The sequence below is a fragment of the Atractosteus spatula genome, chromosome 7 (assembly GCF_055471065.1).
Source record: "Atractosteus spatula isolate fAtrSpa1 chromosome 7, fAtrSpa1.hap1, whole genome shotgun sequence".
Lineage (NCBI taxonomy): Eukaryota > Metazoa > Chordata > Actinopteri > Semionotiformes > Lepisosteidae > Atractosteus > Atractosteus spatula.
In genome coordinates this window covers 12,244,847-12,265,528 of record NC_142712.1, presented here as the reverse complement: position 1 = coordinate 12,265,528, position 20,682 = coordinate 12,244,847, and the positions used below count along the sequence as shown (strand labels likewise).

General features: G+C 35.6%; 1 protein-coding gene across 1 annotated transcript in view; it reads left to right on the top strand.

Annotated features, from left to right (window-relative positions):
- The first annotated feature begins 3,983 nt into the window (after positions 1-3,983).
- The window catches only part of slc36a4 (solute carrier family 36 member 4), a 176,516-nt gene continuing 159,817 nt past the window's right edge, over positions 3,984-20,682 (top strand). Inside the window, exons 1-7 of the mRNA XM_088921400.1 lie at positions 3,984-4,151; positions 4,601-4,704; positions 6,571-6,700; positions 7,984-8,074; positions 11,845-11,933; positions 14,932-15,027; positions 15,407-15,491. Of these exons, the coding sequence (XP_088777526.1) occupies positions 4,683-4,704; positions 6,571-6,700; positions 7,984-8,074; positions 11,845-11,933; positions 14,932-15,027; positions 15,407-15,491 (513 nt within the window). The 5' untranslated portion in view covers positions 3,984-4,151; positions 4,601-4,682. The remainder of the gene's footprint in view (positions 4,152-4,600; positions 4,705-6,570; positions 6,701-7,983; positions 8,075-11,844; positions 11,934-14,931; positions 15,028-15,406; positions 15,492-20,682) is intronic.

The window sequence follows — 20,682 nt, the reverse complement described above, 5'->3', positions numbered from 1 at the left end:
ATGAAAACTGGCATGATTCATTTTTCCAAAATAATCAATGGCCAGATTAGTAATTCTAATGCAGATTAAAATACAACACACAGTGTTTCACATATAATATTTCAGGTATTTGCTTCCATGTGCATTATATTCTGTTTTCTTCTTTTGGTTATAAATCCTCTTTTGCCACAGGGACTTCTCATATTGCAGTTTTGAATGGCCCTTATAAATGAGTGATCAAGTGTCTCTTCAGGTGATATTTGAAGTATGTCTTGAAATATACTTTATCTATAAATTTAAAAGTGTGATTTCTGAACTTTTGCAAGGCCTAGACAAAAAGGTGTCTGTTATAAGAAAGTATTTGTTGATGTAAAGGGGCCCAAACATCTTACACTCTGTATTTGAGCAGAACAACCTCATGAAAAAGATCAAACACATAAGAAAGGGGTTTCCAATTCTTATCCAAGAGACCCCTAATCTGTTTACTAGTATAATCACCTGCTTCTAGACTTGGGGAAGCCCTGTGTAATATTAGTGAATTAAACATGTACTGTGTTCAACTAAAGGAACTCAGGTGGTCCTTGAGTTTCAGAGTTTGGTCCCAAATGGTATTTAAATAATAATAATTGCTTACACTTATATAGCGCTTTTCTGGACACTCCATTCAAAGCACTTTACAGGTAATGGGGACCCCTCCACCACCACCAATGTGCAGCATCCACCTGGTGTCACGGACGTCCAAAGGGACTAACCGTGGGGAACAGGAGAGCGGAAAAAGACCCATATGTGTAGCGGCGAGACGGGAAAAAGGCCCGGGCTCATTAGTGCAAAGAGTTCAGGAATGCCGTATAGAAACCTATGCCCTCAGGGAGCGGACGTGGGGTGCCCTGGTGCTAGGCGGGTCTCAGGACATCCGAACGTCAATGCTGAGCGAGGACAGAGTGCAAGACCCGGAAATATATAGCCCAAGGGAAAGAGAGGGACAGGAAGGACAGCAGACCAGAAACTAGGGACAGGACAGAGAAGGAGCGCCCTCTGGCTGCAGAGGGCGTGACACCTGGATGATGTAATGGCAGCCATAGTGCACCAGAACACTCACCACACATCAGCTATCAGTGGGGAGGAGAGCAGAGTAATGAAGCAAATTCATAGATGGGAATCATTAGAAGCCCATGATTGGTAAGGGCCAATGGGAAATTTGGCAAGGACGCTGGGGTTACACAACCTACTCTTTTTCAAGAAACACCCTGGGATTTTTAATGAGTCCAAGTCAGGATTAATTTACAGAGTCAGGACCTCGGTTTTACATCTCATTTGAAGGACAGCGCCTTTTGACAGTATAGACAGGTGAGTGCCCCCTGCTGGCCCCACTAACACCTCTTCCAGCAGCAACCATAGTTTTTCCAGGAGGTCTCCAATCCAGGTACTGACCAAGCTCACACCTGCTTAGCTTCAGTGGGCTGCCAGTTGTGAGTTGCAGGGTGATATGGCTGCTGGCCATAAGTTTAACATTGTTTCAAGTCCGTAGATACTGGTGAATTATTTGTAACCTATATACTATATAACTTATATAAGCTTATATATAAGCTTTATTGGGGTTCATAAGGATAAGGAGTGGAGACCCCTGTTTCAGACTCAAACTATTTCCTCTCCAGCAATGCTCAGGTCCCCTAGTGTTAAAAAATAAATTCTGATTTTGCTATATCTATTCCATCATTTTTCACCTATTTACATCCATTTTTTTTGGTTTTGAATTTAGTTCATAATTCTTATTTTGTTGGGAGTATTCCTTAAATAAAATAATCTGTACTCTTTTCTTCTCTTTCTGATCCACCAGAGACTTTCAAGTGACAACTACCTGTGTCTTATTAACACATTTTCAGGAATCCTTAAAATAAATTTACTTAAAAACGTAAATACATTTAAAATCAATTAAATCTCAGGCATGCAAGAAAAGGTGTGTACTTTGGCTGTTTTGCAGATCAGGAATAAAATATTAAAGTGGAATAAAAAATAGGTAAGGCAAAGGCAAGAATAACTCAACATACTGCTTTAAAATGCTGAAACAGAAAATGAAATGGTAAGAGAACTAATGTATTATTATAAAATTAAAAGTTCAGTATTGTGGCAATTTACTGTGCTAAATATTTATAAAAAATTATAGCAGTACATTACTTTGAGGTACAGTGGAATGTAATTGTGAATTAATACCTTTTGAGTCTAAATACATTTGACTTGAGTGGGTAGAATTATCTTTTAAGAATTAATTCTGCTTGAACTAGTTCAGAATCATATTCAACTGAACTCTTTTCTCCTCACAATATCCCTATCCTAATAATATGCATGCATGAGTCTGCGGAGTGTCATTTGTACTGACTTCAGATTCTTTCAGATCTATTTACGATAACCAAGCTTAGCTTAGCTTGTGTTTTTTTTTATTTGCAAAGCATGAATTAATCTGCAAAAAGTTTCTATCCATATGCGGAACTTTAAAAATTTCAGTTAACCAACTTAAGCTATGCCTGCAGAATTGTTAACTTTTATCTAACAATGTAAAGTAAACAATACTTTACACTAAATGTAAATGTAAAGTACACTTACTTTAAAATTCCAGTATTATTTCAATAATCAAATATGTCATATACTGTTCTGTGCAACCCTAGAACATGGAATATATTTTACCTGTGTTTTTTTTCTGATAGAATGATTTTGTATGATGTTCTTACAGCTTTACAATGTGAATTTGTAGCAAGGTGTATAATGTGTTGTAAAAGAAATTGATTTTAAAACTGTAAAGAAACAATGTAAGAAATAATGGCTTTCAGTGACAGGGCAAGTCTACATAAGAGAGGAAAACACTGTGCAAATGTCATCTAACATTTGTTTTAACATTTTGAGACCTACAGTAAGTGATTTCCTAGAAATGGACAAACTTTAAACACAGAAAATTGAATATACTGCATGCTGTCTCCCTTACATTATGTATTTACAAGCTATGATGACTTGTTTTGTCTTGCCTGTTTTCAATCATTTTTTGTAATTTAAATAACAACAACAACACATATTTAAGTAAAGGGTATTGTGTTAAGTACAGTTGAAACATTTTACATCAACATCTTGCAAAAACAGTAATAGTGGAGAGATTAAACAGTCATGTTTTGCATTCAACGCCCAAGGGATATATAAAGATAGCAACAGTAAATGCTGCTCATGTTGGTCGAGTTTGAAAGTATTTGAAAAAAATTGAATATAAAGTATTTTGCATCCAAAGTAATAATAATTTTGCATCATTAATAAATGATTCAACACAAATGTATCATTTATTAGCATGTACATGTACTGTAGCATATTACTTTAGGTGGGAAAATCATTAAAACCTTATTTGACCACAAGCAATATGAAACCATGGTCCAACCATAAGAAAAAAAATCTGAATTTGATTGAAAAATAGTTTCACCAAACTTTATTAATTTACAATAATATTAGGCATTAGTCATTAATTTCAATATAAATGACCGTCAATTTATTTGGCAGTTTTAGAATCACACCCACAAAATTTAAAGAGGCTACATAATTGTACTGTAAAATGTTCACTATGAGTAACAGGAGAATCTCATCTGAACTATGACTTCGTAAAAATGTATTTGTTGTTTATTTATTCAATGGTTTAGTTGTTTTGAAACATTTATCGTAAATAGTTTATGTCCATTATATTAAAAGCGGTACATATTTATTACAATAGAAAATACAATGTTACAACACGGTGTTTCAAAGTCTTAGACAATTTGGTTTTATATAATCAATGCAAGCACATGGGCCTGAAACAGTTTTACATTTTAGAGCACGTGTTTCCTTTAAGAAATACGTCTCCCGCCTGAATTGAGTAGGCGTGTCTTTTACATTTTTTAAGTCGGCTCAGAAAAAAATCATTGCCCTTGCCTTTTAATCCACAAAATTACAACCTGGCAAATTATATCAACGAAGGGCGAGCAGTTTCACAAATCAAATGGAACTTTCCATGTTAAACAATAGCCATCTATTCGTAGAGAACCTTAATTGTACATAACGGAGTTATATTAGGTTTTTCGGAGGATTCATTCGCCACAAAACGGAGCATTTTGAAGTTTAAACCAATGCACTGGTTTGAATCACATCAGAAGAACACCACTTTGGTAGGACTCTTCACTTTCAAATATTAAAACCCATTAGTTCTTTCCTGATATAGACGTAGACGTAAGATGTTTTAAAAGACTTGCCCTCCACCTTACAGATACTTTTGTTTACAAAGATGTTTATTTTGAATATATATATACACCATGCTTTTTTCTCGGTCATGCCAAATGCATTCAGCATGCAAAGATTGCCCTTCGCATATCTATAGCCCGAATTAACCTTTTTTTTTCTCGAAAACCATAGGCGGATTGAACGATTATGAAAGCATTTTAATTTTTGGTGTAAATACGGAAGCACTGATTTTTTCCTGAGCTTATAATGAACAGTTTACACTACCTTTACTTATTACACTCAGGATACCCTCTACCATTTTTGTATACGGGTTTTCCCTACATGACAGTATCAGGCCGAGTGTTTTTTTATGTTTTCCTGTTTGTCTTCGGTTCAGTAAGGACCTCATCCATCACGCCTACTGGCGTTGTAAAACAACGTAGGACTACATTGGAAACGGTACAGATGTCCAGCGGAAGATGGAAGCAAGGGAACAGATAGGTAATCGTAAATGATGACGTTTTCTTGGGGGCTGGAATTCGTCTTAAAGGAAACTGAGTCCAGTTTCTTGGGCTGATAAAAATCAACCGTGCGCACGAATGTGTCTTTGTATCTCTCTGTTGACGCATTATACTGTACTTGCAAAAATATTCCTTTGCATGTTGACTCGTAACTGCAATATTCACAAAATGTGAATTTTAACATCCCCTTAAGAAGTATTTATTAAAAGCTGCTCCTTAGCATTATGTGTGAGTGACAGATTAAAATATTCATAGCTGTGCAAATGTACTGCACATTTTAGGAGTTACAGTCGATGTAAATAATGAACATCAACAGTTTACAAGTCTCCACTAGAGTTTTCTACTATTATGACAACTTTTATGAATACTATGTAGTTCAAGATGAAACCAAGGTTTTCATTTAGTAATCTTCAAGTCGCATGGATCATTTTCTTCTGAAATTTGATCACAATAACTCAAAGCAAACTTAACAGTTGCAGCTACTGTGAAGTGTAAAAACTAGTCTATCTCGTCAAGTACACCAATATACCAATTGGTATTCTATTTGTACTGTACTACAAAATACAGATCTTTCAGGATTAACTGTTATCTCAAATTTCAGTAGAAGATCGCCATTGAATTACGTTTTCTGCACTGTATATTTATACCTGTGATAATATACAGTGCCTTGTAAATGTATTCACCACCTTCCAGCCTTGTTCTGTTTTGTTGAATTGCAAATGATTCTGTGCACATCTTTTTAAAGTGAATGTTTTAATCAAAACCTGGAATGCTCAAACTGAATACATTTGTACAAGGCAGACATAATCATAAGAAAGGTTACAAGAGACCATTTCATCTACAGTATGTTGCTCACTTGGCAGATATACTGTAGCTTGCTACAGTATGTTGCAAATTTATTTAGAAACCCATACAGTATGTTGATGCTTTGATTTTGAGCTGTGTGATTAAATACCTGAAGGGAAAGAGCCTTTATTTGATATGGTTCTGTGATGGTGAATGGTGTTGCAGAGAAAGTTCAGGTTTGATCAGTGTGTGCTATGATCATTACAAATATGAATCGGGAAGGGGTAGGATTTTCTGATGCTCTATGTGTCGTATATCTGTATGTAAGTGTGTCATGATTTGTGTTATCTTGTTGCAACAGCATAGAGTGCTAAATACTAGAATAGCATAGCTGAATGTGTCACTAGAGGAGATCTAGTGGCAAGTATATGGGCTTCATATGAACTTTGATCATGTCTGAGTGTCATAACACCAGACGTTTCTGAAAAGGGATAATTATTATTGTTGTTGTTTTTTGGTGTCTCATAACCGTTACATGGCAGAAGTCTAATTTCTAACTTCCTGTGGTGACTGCGTGCTACTAAACATTGTGCTAGCCCTTTCAGCTTAAGGGGTTTGCTATGTATGTTATGAGTCTAGAAATAATGCAATGCTGTCATTTTAAATAAGAACTTAAGGGGCAATCGGAAAAAGGCCAGTTAGCTGACCTCTTGTTTTAGACTATTGTGAATATGTATTCTGCCCAACTTTATTCTAACAAATGACATACTTTAATAGTTTCATTTTAAAAGAAGCACATAAGCTAAAATGGGCCCCCTTAATAAGAAAAAACCCATTCACTACTTGCAAACTAATTTTGCTTGACAGATAAATAACACCTAATTAAGTTACGCAATCGTGTAGGTCTTCTTTACAGTGAGTAGATTATTTAATTAAAAATGTCTTATGCAGACTCTTTGAAAAACCGGTAACATTTAGATCTAATTACCTCTGAATTCAGAAGAAAGCAGGTCACGACCCATTTCAGGAGTTACATGTTGCCAGTGTTTTGTGTTAACAGATATGGAAGTAATGGCTCCTCTTATTGAGGAGACAGGCCAGTGTTCCGAAGACATTTCAGATGAGGATCATGATCCTGAATTAGTTCCAGTACAGAGGCATTATGAGCTTGATAATCACCAGGGCATTACGTAAGTACTGTTAGTCTTTGATATTTGTGCCATGTGTGCTGTGGGGAAAAGGGGATTTGGGGATTTTGGTGGCTTAGTTTAGATAATTTCTCAGGAGTTGAAACAGTGCATATTTCAAGAACAACAAAACATCAGACACACATAACAAAACATGTTGATTTAATAGCTTTATAATCAGTGGCCACTGCTTTATGGTGTCCTATTTTCAGTGTATAAAAGAATTAAATTTATAGATGAAATTTAAATCTACAAACATTACATGTTTATGTACTAGTGTGGTGTTTCCGGCAGACAAAGGAAAAGGAACTGAAGTACTAAGATTCGATAATAGTTGTGATTGATTCAGGAGTCTTATCTTGTCAGTGAATCAAAATCCATAGTTGGACATTCTGCTCTGTGCATCCCTCCAATCTTCATGAAAAAGATCCTGTATTCAGTTCCAAAACTAATTCCTTTGAATTGCTGGTTCTGCCCAGTGATACTCATATCTGTGGTGAGCCTAAAGTAAAGTGTTAGGATTTACTTTGTCTTTCACATTCAAGATTTATGAAGCTGGAACAAATCTCCCCAAAGCCTTTGCTGTAGGCTGAAGCGCTTAAGTTCTTTTCTGCTCTTCCTGTATGACGTGCTTTTAAGGACCATCTAATACCAGGGCTGTCTGAAACTACTGTGTGACTTGGTGTAAGAGAATTACGGGAAATGATGTGTGCAGGCTAACGTGATGCTCGTTTCACATGAGAATTGAATGAGTTTTACAGCAGAGGAAAAAGGGCTGCAAAGTTAACAGATTAATCTGCTGTGCTTCCACATGGCTCATTGTTTTTAACAATTCAAAACAGAGATGTAGTATCACTCTGTAGCGCTCTTCTATGTGGTGTTTCTTTGAAGAGAAAGCAATTTTCTTGTTAAAAGCCTGAGATTATGTTTTATCCTAATTCTTAGCTGGCTCTGTGAACTACAGAAGGGTACTGTTTAGTGTTATCTGTGAATGGGACTATTGGCCTTTTTGCAGATATCTGCAGACCCACCAAAGTAGAGATCGGTGTTTGGCTCTGTGAATTCAAGAGTTGTTGATAATTCAAGAAATACAGAACGCAGTGAAATTATACATTGATCATGTGCAGTAAAATAACTAGAGCTATTAATTAAGGTTTGTAAGCTTCAGACAGTATTTGCAGATTATTGAGTTTTATTTTATAATTGGCATAAAACGATGCACATTCCCAATTGAACCATCCTCGTATGTGGTTTGGGGCTAATTTGGCTTTGAATGTTTTTTGTAGGTTTTCACAGACTCTTATTCATCTGTTGAAGGGGAACATTGGAACTGGCTTGCTAGGTCTTCCGCTTGCATTAAAAAATGCTGGGATTGTGGTAAGTCTGGAAAGATCACTTTAAATTGCTGGTTGCAAGCCTGACATTTAGGAGAATGATACAGCACCATATCTACATACTTGCATGTTATCCCATGCACACTTTTCCTGATTTCAAGATAAGAAAGTGACATTACATCAGTGTAGCTCAAGCCAAATGTTTATGAAATAAGGTTATTGATTTCTCTCCTCTGATAATTTCTGTGGAAAAAATATAAGGAAATATCAAGAGGTTGTTTTAATGAGACAGATCTTTTTAATCCATAAGTTTAATTATTTCCATGCAGCACAGGAGAAAGTACAAGGCATTGGTTGTTCAGTTCATGAGTGTATTAGCTGAGTAGTTTGTGATTATAGTTTTTATTCTTTTTCTTCATTCTTTTTGGTAAAGGGTTAAGGATATCATTTTAAATGTTGCCTTGTATCTTTGTTAGATGTAGTTCGCTGGATTCATCAGTGTCTAAATTGAAAACAATCTCTGAAAACAATCTATTGCCAAACCCATGACCACTGAGTTCACAATTATTAGTAATTATTCTCTCAGTATTCCCCAGAATTGCTGCAAATACATTTGTTCATTTCTGCTTTTTTAAGGTGGAATGGGCTTACGTCTAACATGTCTATCATGTGGCTCATTGGCAATGCTTCTTGTCTTGAATCTATATTAATTTCAGTTCCCTGCCCTGAAGCACAAATGTAATCTTTTTGAACTGAAATACCCAGTTTTCAGAGTAGATTTAACCCAGTGCATAGCATGCACAAGTATTTCCCTTGCCTTGTGCAACAAAGGTTGCTTTTCCGTTTTAATCAGAACTTGCAACAGAAAGCAATGATTCTTTATGAGACAAATTTCTGAAGCTCCAGTGATCACAAAACAAAACCTCATAGAGAGCAATCATCTAGAAATATCCCTGTAGGTGGTTTAGTGTGCCCTGTATCTTTTTATTGCTTTTACTCTTGGGGATGGAGAATTTTTTTCCTCAGGCTTAGAGGCAAGCACTATGTATGTATTGTATGAGTGTACACTTCGGGTCAGTGACTTTAACCTCAGTGAATATGTAACTTACTCTAGCTATGTGAATATAGTCTGATTATGGTGTCACTGGTAGTGTGAGCTGTAATCAGGAGATTTCATCTTATCCATACTCCCTGTTCTGTATCTAACATTTGACATGCTGTTCAAATATAATAGCCTTGGCATGGAGTAGGTAGATGTGCAGTGGTTGCTAAAATGAGGATGAATAATTACATGTGTCAATAGTCTGGAGTAAATAAGTGGAATTGCTTATTTCCTTTAGGAGACCTCCCTTTAGGAGAACTCACTTTAGGCACAAAACAACTGCCTCTACTGGGGAATGTTGAATCATTAAAGTAAATGTTAATTAATCTTCAGATTACTGGAAGTCTGTAGTGATTGTAAAGATTCTTTTCTTCCACTTTTGAATCTACTTGTGTTTCCGGAGTCTTAAATAACCTACACTGACAGTTAACCTAACACTTCCAGTTAACTTCTTCCACGAAGCAGCCAGAGGAAATCCTTGAATCACAGCTGCTAGCAACAAAACCACTGTAGTTACAGTAAGATGGTCTGAATGGCCTCCTCTTGTTTTTATGCTTTTTATGTTCTTCATGCGTTTGGAGAACAAGCAGCCTAGAACCCTCATACTAAGCATGTATACTGCGATATACTGTATAAGCCATTACATTTATGCTAAAAATTGGGATCTTTCATCAGTCACAATGGTGGCCTGCTATGCATATTTGAAAACCCTTTGAAAATTGCCTTCTGAAGAAATGATTGATTTGAAATGTAGAAGATTTCATGACTTTTTTAAAGTTTGTATCTGAATATTCTACAATAAGTTTTGTACCACAAGACTTTGTCATTTTAAGAATTAGTTTCCTGACCTCAGGATATCCTGCCATCCATGTGGTATAGTTTGTCAAAACCTATGCTAAGAACTAATTCTGTCAAGCCTGCCAAGTGGTCTATTCGTCTTATCTGTATGAACAGAGATACACTTCTGCTACTCTAGGCGAATGTCTGTTGCCTGATAAAGCAATCAGCTATAGACAAAATCTAGACAAAATCCTTAGTCAGATCCATTTTTTCATTAACTGAGTTAAAATATTCCATTGCAATAACAAATGTTCTGGAATGTCCTAAATTTTATTTTTTGCTTTAGAGGAAGATTTGTTAAACTATAGGTTTAATCTCTAAATTCAGTAAAATTGTGCTGTTAACAAATGAACATACTGTATTACTGTAGGTCCCTCCCAGTTTCGTCTTGCACAAAACATTGATTGTATGGCTGTGTCGACATGCATATTTTGGAATGATCTCATAGAGAATGAAAGCGTGGGGTTTCCTGAATGTAGTAGACGCTTGGCATTGAAATTTAATTAGTAAACTTAGTTTTCACAGACAGGCTCCTCATTGTGTTTAAATGGAGCAATACTGTATATGTTATGCTTCGCATTTACAGTTGTATAAAAAAAGTGCAAGGTAGCAAATGATCAAGGAGAGACAACTATGAATTTAAAGAATGTTTGAGGGATTTATATTAATATAATAACTTTATTACTGATATTATTTAAATTTATCATTTATGCAGTGGATTACTTATTTATAGCAATATTGTTAAAAGCAATTTTTTAAAAGATGCAACAGATCAAAGATCCTAAAATGATACTGTATATCAATCACCATGACATAAATGGAGGCTTCCCGGGGCAAGGTACTGTCGAAGTGCATTTAAAAACACTGTTACTGTTAAGCTTGTCTTGCCCACTCTGCTGTTAGGCCATGCGTTTATTTGTATTTCTTCAGAAAACTAACATTGTTGTTCAAATTTGATATCTGAATTCAACTTCTGATTAAATCGTGAAAGGAAACGTTGTACCTAGAATTGAAAACCCCTTTTATTAACTCATTGGGTAATGCATGAAATGTAGAATGTGTGTAAATAATTCAAGGTTCAATGAAGGTTTACAAGCTGTTTGAGATTAGGCTAACCTGCCTTCACAAACTCAGCTTTGTTCTTCAAACCTTAAACTAAAACATTTTTTTTTCAGTCTTGAAGTTTTCTGTGTGTTTTTTTTTCTGAAATCACATGAATGACTTGAAACTGATACCTGTCTGTTACATAACGTCTTGTGATTACTTTCAGTTGTTGCAAAACTATGTAATAAAAAGAAGGTTCCATTATTTATCTGTATTTTTGTTTTGCTTACCTAAAAAGTATTTCAAATTCACATTTTCACAACTCAGTGTTTTTGCAAATTCAAAAAACATTCATCTATCTGTGTCTGTTGTACAGTATGTAAAGTCTCAACATTCTGTTGTTTATGGTGTTGCTGTTTATTTTTATTTTCATGGCTTTATATATTTCTGGTAATATTTTGTTATTCCTAATCATTATCAAAAGTATTGTGACAATACAATTCTAGATTATGACAGCTGCATTTTTTTAATATGCAAATAAGCATCTACAGTGGCTGAGTGTTAAATAAAAAGCAAGGAAATAAATAACTGTGAAAAGCAACTTCAGAAAAAAACTTGGAAAAGAGCAAAAACCCTTCGTTTTCATTGCTCAGCACAATTATTCATTATATGTTAAGTGTCCTATTTAACATCTCTAAAGGGAACATTTCCTAAGTTGAAAATGTATACTCTGCTTTATAATGTCACAACAAAGCTTCAGCAGACAGGGTGTGTCATACATGTATAACTCTTTCTCCTAACTTTTTCTATTTTTGTGTCTTTTGTAGGTGGGACCAATAAGCCTAGTATTTATGGGTGTGGTAGCAGTCCATTGTATGCACATTCTGGTCAGATGCAGCCACTACCTTTGTGAGAGGTGTGTTACTGTTTATACAGGAAGTCTAGCTTCTGTTTCAGTCCTGGTTTCTTACTGAAAAACCTGCAAAGCATGCATTGTAGCTGCAAGGCAAACAAAGGCACAAACAAAGGCAAATGCATTTGATAAAACTCTTCTTCTCTACTACACTATGTAGATCATCCCACAAATTATTATAGACCAGAGATTTAAATCCCCCATATTCATCATATAAAGTAACAAACAGCTACAGTCTTTTTTGTTGTTTTAAGCTAAGGCCATTTATGTCTGTTACTAGGGAATGCCTAGCAAAACTAGACACACCATAAGCTGATTTTTATTCCAGAGTGGATGATAAGAGTGATTAGGGAGGTAAGGCTGGTTCAGATGATAATGTACCTTCTTTAGGATGTGTATCCTGTTCCTTAAGCATCAATCGACAGGGGAATGTTTCATTGTATTGCATGCATGGCTGTGATCCCTCCATTTTATGTTTCTTTTAACGTTATGGATGAGCACAATGGGCCATTGAACATTTTGTTAAATCATCCATCTTTAATTTACTGTTAGCAAAATGGTACCCTAGAACTCCCATGCAATAATATAAGACTAAGTAGTGTATGATTATAAGTGTATGATTATACTGAAAACCACAAGCTCTTACACCTTGGTTGGCCAATGTGTGCTCATGTTAACTTCAGCTGTCTGCCCAATTCAATGTAGTGTTACCCAGCTGGATGGTAATTTTGAAGTTCTGGTAAGATATGCAGTTTATAATGTTGCTATAATTTGTAGGGGTGAACAGTGACCAAAATATGATAAAATTTGCCAGTGGAATGAGTTAGCAACTTAATACAATGATGTTTACAAATGTTGTTAACTTTATTTTACTTTTATCTCAGGTAATAAATACAATTAAATGTAAGGGAACAGCTGCATGGAGTGCTGTGCAGTATTGTAGGGTGATAATTATGATACATTTACAGTAGGTCTGCAAGGGTGTTTGTAATTTACCAGCTGTGGTGCACTTGAAATGATGAAAAGACTCTAGATTGCAATCTATATGTAAAATGTATGCAATCAATATTTAAAAGCTTTTGATACGGCACTTAATTAAATATACACATGGATTTTTTAAGGTACACAAAAGCAAATACAGAAAACCATTTGAGCTGTGTTAAATTAATATTTTTTTGTCTGTTGGAAGCTGTTTAATTTATACAATTTAATTTTGTCTTATATCGCACATGCACTGCATATATAATAATGACCTTAAAATATCATGAATGGTCTCTTTTGTAAAATCTTGTTCTTAATTTTCTTACTGGCAAGAGCAACAAATAACCTCAAAGGATAACTGCATAGTTATTATTTTTATTTTTCTTACTTATATTATAATTTTATTTTATTTTTACAAACTATACAGTATTTTAAACAATACATTTAAAAAGTGCATGTATCTTCTTTTAATAGGCATAGGAACTAGCTGTTGTTCATGAACATTTGACTTTTCAGATGGTTTCTCAGTCTCCAAATTAAAATTCAGGATTACTTTGCCTTGATAAAGCGAGGTTTCATACAGAAGTCTAATCTGGCTTTATGAAGCAAGCCGCTAACATATTTGAAATGTCTAGACTTAGCATTTCAGTATCCACTAACTCTTCAAAAGGATTATTTTGTAATAAGAAAGTAGAATGTCATTTAAGACCCTTTCATCAGCTTAATAACCGCTTGTGGCAGACCTCTCTAGTTTTTTTATTACTGGGGCCACTGAGTAGCTCAACCAATAATGTTGCTTACTTGCAGTGCAGGTTGAGCTCTATAATATCATGTATATCAACTCTTCTATTTCTGGAAATAGGCTACCAGCTGTGCATTGCATACATTTACCCCCTATCAACCTTTTAACCTCCATCACTAACTTTTTTAACTCACTTCTGGGTAAGATTTCTTCTTGTCAATGCCCTAGAATGAACAAGAGTCCCAAACAGAAGCAAAAAATCTGTGGGCTGAATCTTCACTTTTGAAGGCCTCACTATTGGATATACTGCTCAAACAGTTCTACCGATTTACAACAATCCTTACACCAGAATCGCAACTGAGATTTGTAATTGTGTATATTTGCTATTAAATTAAAGCCGCTTTGTATGATATTGTTTTTCTCATTATGATCTAGAATCACAAAGTGGTATAAAATTACAAGTAAAAACAAGTATTTAAGATTAGTGATATCATGAAACAATCACTAATCTAAAATGTATGATTTGATCTCCCTCCTCAACATTTTGCTCCAAGGTTTGGCAGGTATTGTATGTTATAGTCTAGTTATCACAATGCAATGTTATAAATCAATTGGAAAGGGGATTCCCCACATAGGGCTGCACAATTTGTCAAGGGCTGTTGGGTTTGGATATGATATCCATTTGCCCCATGAAAACAACCTCTGTGACTAGGTGCTCTTATTAAGAGCCACATCGCTACTCCAGTCATTAATACTGGTGTAGGCCCTGTGGGATACAAATGTTTTTCGAATGGAGGATCTTTTCAATCCTCCATTACCAATCCTCTGGATTGTTACGAGGGCTACTGCTGTCAAGCCAAGTTAATTTATGAGTTTCTGTTCCACGGGGGGGGGGGGGGGGGGGGTGTGTGGCTAATGTTATGAGAGCCATTTGGGATTACAATTTTGAAAATGTCAATACGTGTTTATATTGTTCTTGATTATTAATTGGCTGGAAAAAATGTGAAACAAAAAAGGGTAATCACTGCCAAGGAAAAAATCAAATGAATTCCATTTGGAGCAAATTAGTCACCATTATAATTTAAACAGGATATCGATAGCTTGTTGTTAGAGCGGAAATGGAGACTGCACATAAGAGTATATTGAATAGACATTAGAATTAGGTAAGTTTGCAAGTTATTCATTAAAAAAATCAATACACTGTGTCTTTAGCTTTCAGTAAACATTTGACTCTATACAATTTGTATTACTATTTTTACTGTATTTCTATTTTTACAGATTGAAAAGACACCATTTAGGCTACAGTGACACTGTAGCTCTTGCATTGGAACATTCTTCTCTGAAGTGTTTTAGAAATGCTTCCAATTTTGGAAGGTGAGGTACAAATCTAAAATTATTTCTGTTGCAAGAATATGACTACTTTAAACAATTTTTTCTTGGTTCCCTCTTATTTTTGAAAGAACGTCTTAACTAGTCTACCTAATAAAACCATTTATTTAAAAAGCATACATCCTTACCTCTACATGACCCTAATTTCCAGAATAGTAAGGTTTTAAAAGCCTCCAATTATTGTCTCTTCAACATCTGAATGAATTTAGTAATGCCATTATTTCTTTTGATCAACTCTTACACAAAGCCTGAAGTCCAATTTCCCTGTTTTTACAATTTATGCTTTAGCTAACAGCTGTTTTCAAGATTCTTCCTTATTGCTTTGATTTGTGAAATGTTGGTAATTGTGCTTTCTTTTCCTTAGGCACTTAGTTAGCTTTTTTCTTGTGTTGACACAACTGGGGTTCTGCAGTGTGTACTTTGTTTTTCTGGCAGAGAATATCAAACAGGTATTGTTCCCTCTACATTATTTTTTGGCATTGTTCTGCTCAGTAATGCATGACATTAACGTCTGTGAAATTGCAAAAAGTTTCACAGTGCTTTGTTAGAATCTACAGTCGATTTTGTGAAAATAGCAAGAAAAAAGAAAAAGAAAAGGCTGTTTTGTGCGGCTGCTTGAGTCATTCCTGGTTTTTAGGCTCAGGAGCTGGATGTTTCAAGCTTTTTATTATACTGTATTGACGGTGGAAAGCTGTGGAGTTATATAATAATAATAATGAACTTTATTTTATGTAGCACCTTTAAAGGTGGCTTCTCAAAGCACTTTACAGAATGACAACAACAATAAATGAAAAGAATAAAAACACAATTAAAAAAATAAAACACAATTACAATACACAGAGGAGACCGTGGATGGTGGTACTAAGTATAGTAGGAGCAGAAGGTTAAAGAATGGAACCAGGTAAGTAAAGGCTCTTCTAAAGAAGAAGGTTTTGAGTCTGGATTTGAAGGAGATTAGAGAAGGTGACTCTCTGATATCCTGGGGAGAGAGTTCCAGAGCTTGGGGGCATAACAGGAGAAGGCCCTGTCACCCATAGAATGTAGACCGGCTTAGGGGACAGTTAGGAGAATTAGAAAAGTGAAGGTTGCGAGGTGGGGAGTAAGGCAATAATAGTTCAGACAGGTACTGAGGTGACAAGCCATGCAGAGCCTTATAGGTGAGCAATAGGATTTAAAGTCCACTAAGAATTTGACAGGAAGCCAGTGCAAGGACTCCAGGATAGGAGTAATGTGATCACTTGCACTAGACCTGGTCAGGATTCTGCCTGTTGAATTTTTGACATACTGCAGTTTGTTCAATGTAGATTTAGAAACAATTTAGGAAAACACAAATGTGTTGATCAGCTTTTCAGCCACAGTTAGTGATAATATAGGGCTTAGTCTAGCGATATTTCTGAGGTGAAAAAAAGATGTTTTGACAATATGCTGCACATGTGTATGTGAATGCACATGCTGCACATGTGTATGTGAATGTTAAGCCAGAATCGAATACCACTCCAAGGTTTTTCAATTTAGACTGAAGCTCAGGTACAAAACCATCTACAGATAGGGTTACAGGATTGGCTTTACAAAGTTTTAATGGGGTTCCCAATAAGCATGACTTCAGTCTTGTCGCAGCTAAGATGAAGACAATTTTGAATCATCCAAGTTTTTATGTCAGAGATGCAATTAGATATAATAGAGACAGCCACATCAGTGTCAGGTTTGGTATGGATGTATATTTGAGTATCATCAGCATAAAAATGAAAGCTGAGGCCATGTGATCTTAAAAGCTGACCAAGTGGAAACATGTAAATGCTCTAAAGCAAGGGGCCCAGTATTGAGCCCTGAGGAACACCAGACTTAACAAGACCAATTTCAGACCTATACCCATTAAGAGTGACAAAGTGAGAGCGATCAGTGAGATGAGACTTTAACCATTTGCTCCAAACACAGTCTCAAGACGAGAAAGTAAGGTGTCATGGTCAACAGTGTCAAAAGCAGCACTGAGATAAAGAAGAATGAGTATAGAAAGAGAACCAGAATCAGAAGCTATTAGAAGATCATTAGTGACTTTGACCAGGGCAGTTTCTGTGCTGTGAAGTTGACGTAAGCCAGATTGGAGGGGTTTGAAAAGGTTATTTGCCATGAGGTGGTTATGTAACTGAAATGTAACAGCACATTCTAGATTTTTTTTAATATAATATATTGTGTTAAATTATAGATGTGAGCCTTGGTATAATCTAAAATATGATCCTTTTAAGGTTAAGATGAATCATAGGACATTTAATGACAAATTAAATTCACAGTATCTTTTACATTCCAGCACCATTTTGTAAAACCTAGAAATATGTCTTCAAAAATTAGCAAAATATAGGGAATATTTCCGTATGATGATTTCCATTATGCTGATGCACTTAAAAGTGTTACTATTTCACACAAACAATAGCCTTTTACTTCTCTGTGTTTTAAATAAGACTGATGCATGAATCTTGATTAAAACCTTGTATTATTGCTTTACAATGTTTTTAAACTAGATTTGAGTGCTATTTATATAAAGTAAAAATGTATACATCTGCGAAGCCCTGGGAAATCACCAGTTTAACTTTTTTACTAAAGTTCCAGCTGACAGTTGAAGTTAAAGTAAAGATTTTGGCAAACAGATTCCTGCTACAAAGCAGAAAGACTCCTACGTGTGAGTGTAATAAAAGATTGTTCACTAAATGATTATTGAGTGATTGTCGTTATCAAGAGGAGCACTGACACATGTAGTTAACTAGTGATTCTAGTTCAATTATTTTCGATTACTTAGAAAATATTATCATTACTTATCAATGTAAAATATTTGAGAATTACAGCTGTTACTTTGTTTTAAGTACCAGTCCCGGCTTTTAAATTAATATTATATATTGTATAATAATCTTTAACAATGAATCCTTTTTAATTATAGTACACGGTTGGAAAAAAAACTATGAATTAGTATTTTGAATTTTCCGTTCCCTTATATCACAGCCTTCTTAACTGTTCAGGTTTAATTCTCTGGAGGTTTCTCAAGAGGGAGCTATTGCTTCTGGATTAGAAAATATCTGTGTCACTGACTGGAAGCTTTAATCTGCTTTCAGATCTGTAGTGAAAGCACCTTACTAAAACATGTTTTTTTTTATTTGCAAGTTTAGATATACTCCAACACTGCATATTAATGCTGTTTTTTCTGTGCTTCTAAATTCTCAGATTATAGTGAAAGACAATTTCAGGGTCATTTGTCTGATTTGTAATGTGCTGGAATATGCAGATAATCTAGCATTTTAATGAATGACTGTGGCATGATTGAGGAGTCTGTTCAGTATGCCTATTAAATGTGAAGTCCTTGATTGTTTAATAGCGTTTACACACTTTAAAAGCTCCTATCAAAATCTGTTATCAAAATAAAAAAAACAGAAAGCTTAAATCTGATGTAGCTCTGGGGTTTAAATACTGTAAACCAGATATCGTTGTGTTTGCTCATTTATTTGATGTTTAGATTAGAATAAACAAAGGCAAAGCAAAATAATCAATTCAAACCATTTAAATTGTCTAAACATTCTCTAGCTCAAATTATAGCTTGCTTACAGGAGACTGGTGTTTAATCTCACGATGTTCCTTGGGGTTAATTACAAAACCATGTCCTTTTTCCATCCTTGCCAAAGGGAGGTATCCTAATACATGGCACTGTATTTTCAGCATTACTTAAGTTACTGAACAAATGTTGAGATTGATACATTTTGTTAAAATTTCAAGCAGAGGTTTGGAGGCATCTTGAGGTAGTTGAAAGTATTTAGTTCTTTTTTAACAGTATATACAGTATTCGTATTAGTATACTATACATCGTATAGACTATATATGGCACAAATGTGCATCGATAAACATTATGTGTTTCTGTTTTTATTATGTCTGTGGCTTAAATTAATTGAATGTGATAAGACGTTAGTCATTTAGATAATTTTGTTATTTAAAGAAGAAATCAATGGTGTTTCATATGGTGGCGCCAAAGTGCAGCACACACTAAGAAAAGGAACAGACACTGTAAACAGAAGAGCACTCTAGAAAAGGGAGTGCACACTATAATCGTAATAGAGTGCTCCTGCTTCTAGTTTGTGTTCCAATTTTTTTAGTGTGTGCTTTTTTTATAGTATGCACTCCTTTTTTATGGTGTGCATGGCCTTTTCCTAGTTAATAATAATAGTTGCTTACACTTGTACAAGGCTTTTCTGGACACTCCACTCAAAGAACTTTACAGGTAATGGGGACTCCCCTTCCACCACCACCAATGTGTAGCCCCCACCTGGATGATGTGACGGCAGCCATAGTGCACCAGTGTGCTCACCACACATCAGCTAGCATTGGGGAGGAGAACATAGTGATGAAGCCAGTTCATAGTTTGGGATTATTAGGAGGCCATGATTGGTAAGGGCCAATGGGAAATTTGGCCAGGATGCTGGGGTAACACCCCTACTCTTTTCAAGAAACACCCTGGGATTTTTGTATGACCACAGAGGGTCAGGACCTCTACTGGGGCATAAGGACCCACACAGACCGCAGGGTGAGCGCCCCCTGCTGGCCCCACTGACACCTCTTCCAGTGGCTAGTGTGTGTGTTCCCTTTTTTAGTGTGTTAACTTTCACTAGTGTACACTCCTTTTTATAGTGTGTGTTCCCTTTCTGTAGTGTATGCTTCTTTTTATTGTGTGCACTTATTTTTTATAGTGTGCATTGCCTTTTTCTAGTGCGAGATCCCTTTTTCTGATGTGTGCTGCACTTTGGAGCCACCGGAGTTTCAGCATTTTTTCAAGAAACACAGGCCTGTATGACAGCTACAGTATCAGAGCAAAATATATGCACAATGAATGGGCAATGATGTTCAGAATAAATGTTTGGGAACTGAATTAAAATAGTCTAAATGAGATTATTTGAATCCATATAAATACCCTTTAAAAGGGTCATGATTGAAATAAATGTAAAAACAGCATAAGATATGACCATGCTCAAATCAAGGTTGCTATGTGCGTGATCGAAGATGACCTGTCTGTGAGAAACATTGCCAGGAACAATGCTTTAACAAACAGGAATAATTCAGAGAAGTGGGGAAATATGTTGGAAGTCAGAGGGTTATCACTATGGACCATCACATCCATCTGATCTTCCAGCATAATTGTTTTCTCACGACTGCACAGCTGCTTCACACATATTGCATGTGAAATTCCAGAGCAAAAGAACCTGTGTGTCAGCAGAATGACTTTAAGTCACTATTACAATAAAAGTGATCCGGCAGCTCATTCAGTGGCAACATGTTGACAGTTGAGTGTCTAAATTACTGCCTTTTGTGGACCAGATGATATCAGAGATGGAGGAAGAGAGTAGTTGTAGTGTTTTATTCTCCAGTTAGTTTGTTTTGTTCAGTGGCATTTTGCCTTTGACAGACCTATTGGAAGATGATATCTCCACACACATTTTGAGCATTATGTGGTTAAAACCAACTGGTAGGGCAGTAGAATGTGATGATGTCAAGATGGAACTCTTTTACACAAGTGGAGTGGAGGTTTAGTGTGACCTTACTGTTTGGAAATCAATTGACAAAGTCTATGACCCAACAATTTTTCTGATCCTTCCATTAATTCAGAAGTGC